Source organism: Lampris incognitus, chromosome 2 (assembly GCF_029633865.1).
Source record: "Lampris incognitus isolate fLamInc1 chromosome 2, fLamInc1.hap2, whole genome shotgun sequence".
Classification (NCBI taxonomy): domain Eukaryota; kingdom Metazoa; phylum Chordata; class Actinopteri; order Lampriformes; family Lampridae; genus Lampris; species Lampris incognitus.
Genome location: NC_079212.1, coordinates 21,662,346 through 21,673,952, shown reverse-complemented (window position 1 = coordinate 21,673,952; position 11,607 = coordinate 21,662,346). Strand labels below are relative to the sequence as shown.

At 44.0% G+C, this 11,607-nt stretch overlaps 1 protein-coding gene across 1 annotated transcript; it reads left to right on the top strand.

Moving 5' to 3' along the window:
• Positions 1 to 8,550: 8,550 nt before the first annotated feature.
• On the top strand, positions 8,551 to 11,262 carry birc5b (baculoviral IAP repeat containing 5b). The gene is made up of 4 exons (XM_056275316.1): positions 8,551 to 8,676; positions 10,340 to 10,449; positions 10,979 to 11,096; positions 11,185 to 11,262. The coding sequence occupies exons 1-4, from the start codon at positions 8,551 to 8,553 to the stop codon at positions 11,260 to 11,262; spliced, it is 432 nt and encodes a 143-aa protein (XP_056131291.1).
• Positions 11,263 to 11,607: the final 345 nt, after the last annotated feature.

The following is an 11,607-nucleotide window of genomic DNA, read 5'->3' as shown; positions in this document are numbered from 1 at the left end:
ACACAACTACGTACAGCGCAAATGATGTATTTAGATAAAGTTGTTTCACACAATACCGCTTACTCCTCGCGCTTGTCACACAAACACTCTCATCTTGAACCTGTCCCAAACACATACATGCACTCACAGACACACACACACACTCACTCACACATGATAAGATCAGCCTTGTCAAAATGTGCGGTGTTCAGTCTGGGTGTGGGGTGGAGCGGAGGACAGGTGGAGCTGTCAGGATGGTTGTCAGCCCCGTTCCAAAGGGACATGCATCTATATGGGCCAGAAGGCCTGAATATGAAGACCAGTGGCATGCACACACGCACATACACACGCACACGCACACACACACACACACACACACACAGAGTTATGGGACAAAAAAGATATAACCACATTAAATAAGCTATACTTTTCCATCATTGTTAATTACAGATTAACTGCCCAAAATCAAATAAACTAAGTTACTGCCGTTAATTTGTTTACAAAGCTGTTTTTTTGGTTTTTTTTTTACTTTATTTATCCCCAAGGAGAAATTACTCAATTTCCCCTTGGGGATAAATAAAGTATTCTGATTCTGATTCTGATTTGCTGTTGATATTTTTTTCTAGTGAAGTAAAAACAAGCCACAGACACTCTTCTTGAGATATCTTTGTGTGCGGCAACCTTTTCTAATCATTTGACAAACACAAATTTGTCTTTTTTGTGTTGCTTCAAACTAAAACCGCATCAAAATCCTAAATAACATGAAAGAAAAATCTCATGCACCCCCCTCTAATGCTGAACCTTAGACAGTGATTTGCACACCACTTGAACAGTTCCAGTAAGTGTTTATATTGTGTCCCTCTCGCTCCCCAGTAAGGACAGTGCTGCACCCCTTCAAACTGAAGCAAAAAAGAAGACAGTAACTAGAAACAGGTCGTTCTCTTACCTGAACCCCACATTGGTAGCTCTATGCGTCTTCCTGTGGCTCCTGCCCACTGACACCGACCCCCTGCTTTATCCACGTCCACTGGAGCACAGCTATTTCCTGCGTGAGATCCTTCCCACCGTGAAACTGTTCAGCACTTCTCGTCTGGAAGCAAGAATGGATGGAGAGAAAGATTCTTCACTGTAGTTTACTCCGAGAGTTTTGAAGAAGAAAACACGCAGGCGACAGAAGAACATGTGGAAAAGAGCCCACAAACACACCGCCTTTCATCCCATTCCTTCTCTCTACATTTCTCTCTCTCTCTCTTTCCTCCCCTCCCTTTCTGCTTTCCGCTCTGTCGCTATCTCCGTCTCTCTCGGCCCGGTGAGAAAGCAAACCAAGTGCGGCAGATTCCAGCAGCTATGCCACTGAGACCTTAATAAGTGAGGACGACTGTATCAGGAGGGAGAGAGAGGAAGGCGGGTGGGGGAGTGGAGTGATAGAGGGCAGCGGTGAGGAAGGGTGCAAGAGGAGAACCGAACCAAGAGTCAAGTGTCAATGAAGGCATGGAGAGGGAAAAGGGAGGTACAGTAGACGGAGGGAAGAGGAATGTCAATCTATTGAAAGAAGGAGAGGATTTATGGTGTGGCACATGGCATGACCTCTTTGAGGGCCAAATGAGTTGCAAAACCAGAGGACCGACCATCAGGGGAGGCAAAAGAAATAGGGGGATTCTTAGGGCTCTGTAAATGTGTTTATGAGCCCGTGTTTTCAGGACGCTCCCCAACACACTTTGTTTTTTCACAGCAGTTGCAAAGACAACTTACTCGCCACAAAACATGTGAATCAAGAAAGGCAGGCAAACCTCTAAAACATATACAGGTCGTACTCCTATAGAGAGGAGGGGGGATTTTTCTATGCATTGAACATGAACAATGCTTAATATCATTGGTTGTAGTTGTACTACACACATGTGAAAACTCAGAGGTGGACACTATCCTGCAGGGTCAGCAGTTTTGCGAAGGGCTGCACATACAGTTGAGGGCAAATGTGTCATCATTTATAGATGTCCAATTCACTCAGTGCCAACTCTGTACTCAATAAACCCTCACACAGCGTCTCCTGTACCTATCATTTAAGTGCGACACACATAAATAAGCATTGCACATCATCAGCCCTAGAGTTAAGCACACACAGCCTAAGCACCCTCTCAGGCAATCCGCTGGCAGGGAAGGTTAAACGGGGAAGAAGGACAGCAGTTTACAGCTGTAAGCACATTTCAGTAGCCAGCAGCCCCAGGGATAGGGTTACAGCGACATGGTGAGGACTATGGCGTAACACTTCCCTCAGTAATAAACAGGCTAGTAAACTTCTCACCATAAGCCATTAAAGTAGGCTGATGTGATAACTGTCTGGTTTACGGTTTGTCATTCTAGCTAACTGAGGTATTAAGGGAACGTCCGTGGCCTCCTGACATGAAGGTGATAGTGTGCTGGGCCTAAGTTTAAGAAGACACTTTATTATTTGTCAGTGTACATACATACAATGAAATTCATTCTCTGCATTCAACCCATCCTATGCGAGGAGCAGTGTGCAGCCGCAGTGCAGCGCCTGGGGACCAACTCCAGTTCTTTTTTTTCCCTTTTGCCTTGCTCAAGGGTACAGGCAGGAGTATTAACCATAACATGTATGTCTTTTTGATGATGGGAGGAAACCGTAGCTCCTGGAGGAAACCCACGTGGAGAACATGCAAACTCCACACAGTAAGGACCTGGGATGGCCTGGGGTTCGAACCCAGGACCTTCTTGCTGTGAGGCAACAGTGCTAACCACTGGGCCACCATGTTGCCCTTAAGCTCTCCATTAGACAGTCCATCCTGAACTATAATTCCAATCTGAATAACTACTACTTTGTAGTATCATTAGGGAAAGGATGGTCACTCTGGTGATTAAGTAGAAGTGCATTCATAATCAATTCTACATTATTACTCAAACATAATGTGAAGACTAAATGTAATATGGCATTACTTTTAGTAGGAGTTGTTCCTTTGCCAGTTTTATACAGGGGGTGAGAAAACATGGCGACAGGCATGGGCACAAGTCCATGAATACTGGGATGACGTCCAGTGCCTTACCTGTGCCCCCCTCCATGGGGTTAGTGGTTGTGTCAGGAAGGGCATCCGACATAAAATGTTTCCAAATCGTTATGCGGATTGAAAAGACCATAACAGATAGGTCGAGGCTCCATACCAGATCAGCCAAGGCCCGGGTTAACAACGGCCGCCACTGGTGCTGTGCCCTAACAGGGTACTGATGGAACCTGTAAAATCCGCTGCGGTGACCTCTGAGAAACAGGGAACAAATAAACAAACAAGCATGCAAGAAGAAGAAGAAGAAAAACATGAAAGATGTTTGAATAAATGAGTTAGTATCTTTAATTCTGGTGTCACCCACTCCATCCATGATGAGTTAGTATCTTTAATTTTGGTGTTACTCACTCCATCCATGATGACAATTAATAACAAAGATACTGGAGTACCAAGATGTTTATATAGATGACTGACTTACTACCTAATGCACAGTAAAACTGGGGCAGAGAACATTTAAAATTAGTAGACAAGTAAATTGTTACATTATTCCTTCATTTCTGTGGGCTGCCAGCAGGGAGAGCCACTTCACTTTCCTTTACTAAATTTACAGGGCATAGATTCGTTTTAGTTAATTTCTAAAACTTTGTTTTAGATTTAATGTACCTATAAATAAATTTGTGTAACCTAACTCACAAAAGGGTTGGTTTTGCTGATTTTAGCTGGATGAGATAGAGCCATTCTGCATATCCTCTCCCCACACTAAAGTAAGCCAATAACACGATTATTTTACATGCACCCTAAACAGCTAAAACAAAACTATATCACACTCAGTTTTAACACTAATATATGTTTTGTTTTATCACACTCTGTTCGAACAATGATAATCCAGACACTGAGGATGCACAAGCCAGTGCATTTAGTGCCAGTCCCAAGCCCGGATGAACAGGGAGAGTTGCGCCAGGAAGGGCATCCGGCGTAAAATCTTTGCCAGATCAAATATGCGGCTCATGAGTCAGATTTCCATACCAGATCTGTCGAGGCCCAGGTTACCAATGCCACCATCGGTCCTGTTGGCCAGCAGGGTGCAGGTGGAAACTATGCTACTGTTGGGCGAAGGAGAAGGAGAGGGGGAAGGCATGTCCAGAGGCAGCGGGAGAGGAGGAAGGGCAGGAGTGTGGAAGTGAGAGTCAAAACCTTGAATATTGGCACTATGACTGGTAAAGGGAGAGAGCTGGCTGATATGATGGTAAGAAGAAAGGTAGGTATATTGTGTGTGCAAGACACCATAGGTATATTGTGTGTGCAAGAGACCAGGTGGAAGGGGAGTAAGGCCAGGAGCATCGGAGGTGGGTTCAAACTCTTCTACCATGGAGAGAATGGGAGGAGAAATGGGGTAGGGGTAATTCTGAAGGAAGAGTATGTCAAGAGTGTGCTGGAGGTGAAGAGAGTGTCGGACAGAGTGATGAGTATGAAGCTGGAAATCGAAGGTGTACTGATGAATGTTATCAGTGCACATGACCCGCAAGTTGGGTGTGAGATGGAAGAGGAAGAAGAATTCTGGAGTGAGTTGGATGACGTGGTGGAGAGCGTACCCAAGGGGGAGATAGTGGTGAAGTGGTCAATGGGCATGTTGGTGAAGGAAACAGAGGTGATAAAGAGGTGATGGGCAGGTATGGTGTCAAGGAGGGAAATGTGGAAGCACAGATGGTGGTGGATTTTGCAAAAAGGATGGAAATGGCTGTAGTGAATACATATTTTAAGAAGAGGGAGGAACACAGGGTGACATAAGAGTGGAAGAAAGTGCACACAGGTGGACTATATCTTATGTAGAAGGCGCGATCTGAAAGGGATTGGAGACGGCAAGGTGGTGACAGGGGATAATGTAGCTAGGCAGCGTCGAATGGTGGTCTGTAGGATGACTTTGGAGACCAAGAAGAGGAAGAGAGTGAAGGCAGCGCCAAGGTTCAAATGGTGGAAGTTGAAGAAGGAACACTGTTGTGTGGAGTTCAGGGAGGAGTTAAGACAGGCACTGGGTGGTAGTGAAGAGTTACCAGATGGCTGGGCAACCACTGCAGAAATAGTGAGGGAGACAGCTAGGAAGGTACTTGGTGTGTCATCAAGACAGAGGAAGGAAGACAAGGAGACTTGGTGGTGGAATGAGGAAGTACAGCAAAGTATACGGAGGAAGAGGTTGGCAAAGGAGAATTGGGATAGTCAGAGAGATGAAGAAAGTAGACAGGAGTACAAGGAGATGCAGCATGAAGCGAAAAGAAAGCTGCAAAGGCAAGGGAAAAGGCATATGGTTAGTTGTATGAGAGGTTAGACACTAAGGAAGGAGAAAAGGACTTGTACTGATTGGCTAGACAGAGGAACCAAGCTGCGAAGGATGTGCAGCAGGTAAGGGCGATCAAGGATAGAGATGGAAATGGAATGACAAGTGAGGAGAGTGTGTTGAGAAGGTGGAAGGAGTACTTTGAGGGGATGATGAAGAAAATGAGAGAGAGAGAAGGTTGGATGATGTGGGGATAGTAAATCAGGAAGTGCGATGGATTAGCAAGGAGGAAGTGAGGGCACCTATGAAGAGGATGAAGAGTGGGAAGGCAGTTGGTCCAGATGACATACCTGTGGAGGCATGGAGATGTTTAGAAGAGATGGCAGTAGAGTTTTTAACTAGACTGTTTAACACATTCTTAGAAAGTGAGAGGATGCCTGAGGAGTGGAGAAAAAGTATAGTGGTACCGATTTTCAAGAATAAGGGCGATGCGCAGAACTGTAGCAACTACAGAGGTAAAAGGTGATCAGCCACAGCATGAAGATATGGGAACAAGTAATAGAAGCTAGGTTAAGAGAAGAGGTGACGATCAGCGATCAGCAGTGTGGTTTCATACCACGAAAGAGCACCTCAGATGCGATGTTTGCTTTGAGAATGTTGATTGAGAAGTATAGAGAAGGCCAGAAGGAGTTACATTGCGTCTTTGTGGATTTAGAGAAAGCATATGACAGGGTGCTGAGAGAGGAGGTGTGGTATTGTATGAGGAAGTCGGAAGTTGCAGAGAAGTATGTAGGAGTGGTGCAGGATATGTATGAGGGCAGTGTGACAGTGCTAAGGTGCGCGGTTGGAAAGACAGATGGGTTCAAGGTGGAGGTTGGGTTACATCAAGGATCGGCTCTGAGTCCTTTCTTGTTTGCAATGGTGATTGACAGGTTGATGGATGAGATCAGGCAGGAATCTCCGTGGACTATGATGTTTGTGTATGACATTGTGATCTGTAGTGAGAGTAGGTTGCAGGTTGAGGAGAACCTGGAAAGGTGGAGGTATGCACTGGAGAGAAGAGGAATGAGCAAGACGGAATACATGTGTGAATGAGAGGGAGGACAGGGGAATGGTGAGGATGCAAGTTATGCCCACAATTATGAGGATGAGTATCCTCATCCAATTGTGGACATAACTTCATATGTACAACTTGAAACTTTTCACCCGTTTACTGGTAGGTGCAGGTGAAAGTTTGTTGACAATTCTGTGCAAGTCATTGACATTTATCCATGGTAAGTCTTGCAGGCCGGCGGCACGGTGGTGCAGTGGTTAGCGGGGTTGCCTCACAGCAAGAAGGTTCTGGGTTTGAGCCTTGGGGTAATCCAACCTCGGGGGTCATCCTCTGTGTGGAGTCTGCATGTTCTCCCCGTGTCTGCGTGGGTTTCCTCCGGGTGCTTTGGTTTCCTCCCACAGTCCAAAGACATGTAGGTCAGGTGAATCGGCCATAATAAATTGTATGAATGTGTGTGTGTGTGTGTGTGTGTCGGCCTGTCCAGGGTGTCTCCCCGCCTGCCCCCCAATGACTGCTGGGATAGGCTCCAGCATCCTCGCGACCCTGCGAACAGGATAAGCAGTTCAGATAATGGATGGATGGATGGATGGAAATCTTGCAGGCATCGCAAAAAATATGCCATTGTCAATAGCACACGTCAACAAACAGGAAACTGGTATGGCCACTGCAGTAAAACCAGAAGTCGGAGGACTACAGTTATTCACAGAGCTGATACCACACCTCCTCTCTTGGCACCCTGTCATATGCTTTCTCTAAATCTACAAAGACACAGCGTAACTCCTGACCTTCTCTATACTTCAACATTCTCAAAGCAAACATGGCATCTGTAGTGCTCTTTCATGGCGTGAAACCATACTGCTGCTTGCTAATCATAACCTCTCCTCTTAACCTAGCTTCCACTCCTCTTTCCCATAACTTCATGCTGTGGCTGATCAACTTTATACCTCCAAGCTTAAACTAAAACTAGCTGTGTGTGTGTGTGTGTGAGTGAGTTACTAAGCACCACTTTATCTGTTTGAGTATTTACCTTCACAGGTAAACCTTCTTAAAACTTGATGTCATCACACACGGGTTGCAGTAGCGGCCCGTGGCGATAAATACTAGTGGGAGAAGTGTTGCTGTTTTCCATTTACCTCGGAAGTCGGAGCTTGGAATGACGTCACACCCGAGTTGACCGCATTCCAGTACAAACTGGAAAACCAAGCTCGGTCCAGGTTAGCCATTGTTAGCAATAGCAGTTAATAACAACACATTACGCGGTATTTTGCGCATACAAACACCGTAGCAACACATGTACAAATAGAATTTGTACAGTGCTGTATACGGCTGCCTGAGACAATAAGACAGAAGTGCTAATCAACAGTATATTACCACAGCTTTCTCTCTGTTGACGTACGGAGCAGCCATCTTTGATTTTGAGGTCAGGGTTGGTGAGGTGTTGCCGACTTTCCGAGTTGGAAATTCTACTTCAGTGGGGCGCTCCACTTGTAATTTCCGACTGGGAACTCGGAAATTCTGACTACCCAGTTTAAATAGGACGCATGATAACTGTAGTGTCAGACGGTACAGGGCTGCAGAGGGCAGACTCATTGTTGCCCCAATAAGCCTCAATGGCGCTTATAACAGTTTCCATCTTTGATCACAAGGTGCTATAATAAATCTTCCAGCGAAAGCAGATCGCTAAAGTCCATCCGTCCCTCCATTATCCAAACCGGGGATCCCCGGCCTCGGTCCCATCCATCCCCCCGACCCCATGTCAGGGTACGTCGCGGGGATGCTGGAGCCTATCCCAGGAGTCATTGGGCGGCAGGCGGGGAGACACCTATTGCGCGACGCACTTAGTTGAGAACGAATCACTGAAATGACAATTTTAACTGTCAAAGATCAAAAGTTGTTGGGTAGTTTTGATTTATTGATTGCACAGAAACTAGGTAACGTTTATTGCAATGTAAATTGTGATGTATTAACGTGGAAAATTTGTTTATCAGGAGGAACTATGTTTTGGGGTGGATGATCTTTTTAGTGGGGCTCTGACCCCAACTCACTTTAGAAGCAAACTTCCGTGTGACGAATGCTGTGATTGGCTAACCCTAACCCCACCCTAACCTTAACCTTAATCAATCAGAGGCAGGTGTTCCCGAAGTTGGTTGGAAAACACTCTCGCGAACGGCGCGCGCTTGCATAGGTGCTAATTGAGTTCACCCTGACAGAAGCAGGACGTCCCCCTAGCGATGGCAAACGCAGACGTACTCAGAAGCAGGTTTTACTCATATGATAAAATGTACAGCCAAGAGCAACGTGAACAGAGCTTCGCAGATTGGCCCTTCCGAGAAGAATGCAGATGCACACCCGAAAAGGTACATTCCCCAGCCTGCTAAGGAGGCTAGCTTTGACCACCGGTTATACAAAGCTCGATGAGGCCCAATTTACACGATCTTCTCTGTTCCTTTTGAGAAGTCACGACAACTGAAACGGGCTGGCACGAAGTTTCCCGCAATGTTTTCCATTTTTATTGCGTTATTCGCTTTCTTTGAATGACTCTTGTAAGATTTTTTTTTTTTAGCATTGTAGCCTCGTCGTCGACAACCGTTCATATTGCGTTTCCAAGTGTGTTCCCTACCAAGCTAGGCCTATCCAGCTTACTGCCTCCAGTTTAGTACATACTATTTTGAGTGTTTTATAAACTGACTTTAAGAGGTGAAATGCCTGCAAGAAGAAGCAATCTTTTGTGTGTGTTGGAAAAACTGCAATTACACTCCAAACGCGGAATTTTTCTGTGGGAGAGCGTCTTGTCCCCTTTTCTAGTATTCAGTTTAGTGCTTGGCCATATAGAAATTATCATTCCTCTCATGATCACACACGATGTCAATATATAACACGATATCGCTATCCCCTGTTTAAGAATCCAACTGTGGTTCAGCATATTGAACTATCTGGCAATGCAAAGTACCTATATCGTTGTCAAATGATACTCCCTCAAATATTTCAGACCTTATTTTCGGGAGCACGTTATTTGTCAGAAACGAAATGTCGTTTCCCCCAGCCTACAGCAGTGCAATACAAAGTCCAAAAACTACAAGAACACATATATCCAAACTAGAACACATATATCCCAACTAGAACACATATATCCAAACTAGAACACATATATCCAAACTAGAACACATATCCAAACTAAGAACGCATATATCCAAACTAAGAACGCATATATCCAAACTAAGAACAAATATATTCGAACTAAGAACATATGTAGCCAAACTAAGAACGTGTATCCTAACTAAGCAACAAAAAAATCGCTGTCCAAGAGAACAGACGTCAGCCAGGATGACAGATTTTGCGAGAAGTTTTAGATAAGAGGTTCTTGCTATCATTAATTTAAGACAATACAATTGTGTGTCACGATATGATAATATTCAAGTTCCATCCCAATATAATAATATTGAAAGATGATAAATGATAATATTGAGTTATTGCCCAGCTATAATTCACTTCACCCTTGCCATAAGGGCTTTTAGATTGCTCCAGTGCACAAGCTAATAAAAATGCACATTTGACTTTTTCTTTTTTTCTTTTTTTTGCTAAGAGCTTATTTGTAAAGCAGCTTTGTACTACACATATCCATGCTGTGACAGATTTTGATTTACAGCTAAGCAGGTGCCAGATTTTGTTTCATTTTGTCAGGTGTCCAATGCACAGGCCTTAACCCACCTCACCCTGATCTTGTCCTGATTTTGTCATGATGGACAAGGTAGTGACAACATGTTGGATGAGGCACCAAATTCCGTATTACCTTCACTTATCCAAGACCTATTTGGAAATGGCCTTGGATTCATGTACTGCATTTGTTGGCATGGACATTAATTTAGCAGTGTTGGACTATCCCATACACTGATTTTGATTGTAATAATTATGATATAATTTCTGTAAAATATTTTTGCCTTTCTCATCCCACTGTGTAACTTAAAGCATAAAAAGTGATATATACCTACTGTACACATTTTTGTTGTTTTGTCTTTGCAGATGGCCATGGCTGGGTTTGTCCACTGTCCCAGTGAGAATGAGCCTGATGTTGCCTGCTGCTTCTACTGCCTGATAGAGCTGGAGGGCTGGGAGCCAAATGACAACCCTTGGTATGGAGAACACTTGATTCCCCATTCACTTGTACATCAGCGTTTGAGCCGCTAAAAAGCTGCTGAACAATATATTTCCAACCTGTAATGGAATATACACCTCGGTTTCAGATTTAAATTTTTATTCCAACTCTCAAAACACTGCTTTCTGTAGCCAAAAACAAAACCATGCTTTATTCATGTGCAAACCTACATGGCTAATAAACATGATTCTGATGATTTTGATTTATCAATCTGCCACATCAGTGAAGAGCCAGAGTTGCTATTTTGCTGATTGCTTTGAATAAAGACTTTATAGTTTGGAGGTGATTTCACATAAAGGGCACAGAAATGCTTTGAATGAGGGAGCTCTTGACATCAGATCTGATTCTTGGTCCTATGGTTTCTAGCTTTGAGAGTTATTCATGTCAAGTGACTATTTGGATTGTCCTTGGTCTTAAGACATTGGCTGCATCTTTAGTGGTTTTCCCCTGAAGTGTCACCGTTTTCAAGTGTTTGTCTTCTACTTTCATTTACTTTCTATGTGCAGGTCTGAGCACATCAAACGTTCTCCTCAATGTGGCTTTCTGTGTATGAAGAAGGACTTCACAGAGCTGACAGTGGCTGAGTTTTACCACATGGAGAAGGAGAGACTTAAGACATACATTGTGAGTCACTATTTGTTGACGATTGTACAATAAATGACTGAGGCGTTGCTTGGGATTTATGTTTTGAATTCTGCCGTTTGTCTTGTAGAGAAAGGTTTTCAATATGAAGATGGCGTATTTGCGAGATGAAATTGACCAAACACTTGAGAAGCTGAAATCTATTTGACTCTACACCAAGTCTGTCTGCTGAGTGGATTCAAGGTCTTCTTTTTTTTTCCATATCAATCCAAGGAATGCATTGTGAACATTTTGCTTTCAGTCAATATTTTAATGTGAACTTTAATTAAAAATAAACTGTTTTGTATTGCTCTTCTCTCTTTGTAGTATTGCCTTTAACCACTGGGTGGTGCCTTTGTACTGGCACAATGGTTAAAGTTGTCCACACTAGTATCAGGCAAGTGGTCTTAGGTTCTCCACCTCAGAACCAACCCACCACAAAGGCAATCATGAAAGAAAGCGCACATTGAGCAGAATCACAATATGGGTTATATTCCTGCTTTTTTTCCACCCA

Excerpts from the sequence above, each read along its gene's own strand:
- birc5b (XM_056275316.1), top strand. The coding sequence starts at position 8,551 with ATGGCAAACGCAGACGTACTCAGAAGCAGGTTTTACTCATATGATAAA. Across the intron at positions 10,450-10,978 it reads GAGCCAAATGACAACCCTTG|GTCTGAGCACATCAAACGTT; the intron begins GTATGGAGAACA and ends TTCTATGTGCAG. Across the intron at positions 11,097-11,184 it reads AGAGACTTAAGACATACATT|AGAAAGGTTTTCAATATGAA; the intron begins GTGAGTCACTAT and ends TTTGTCTTGTAG.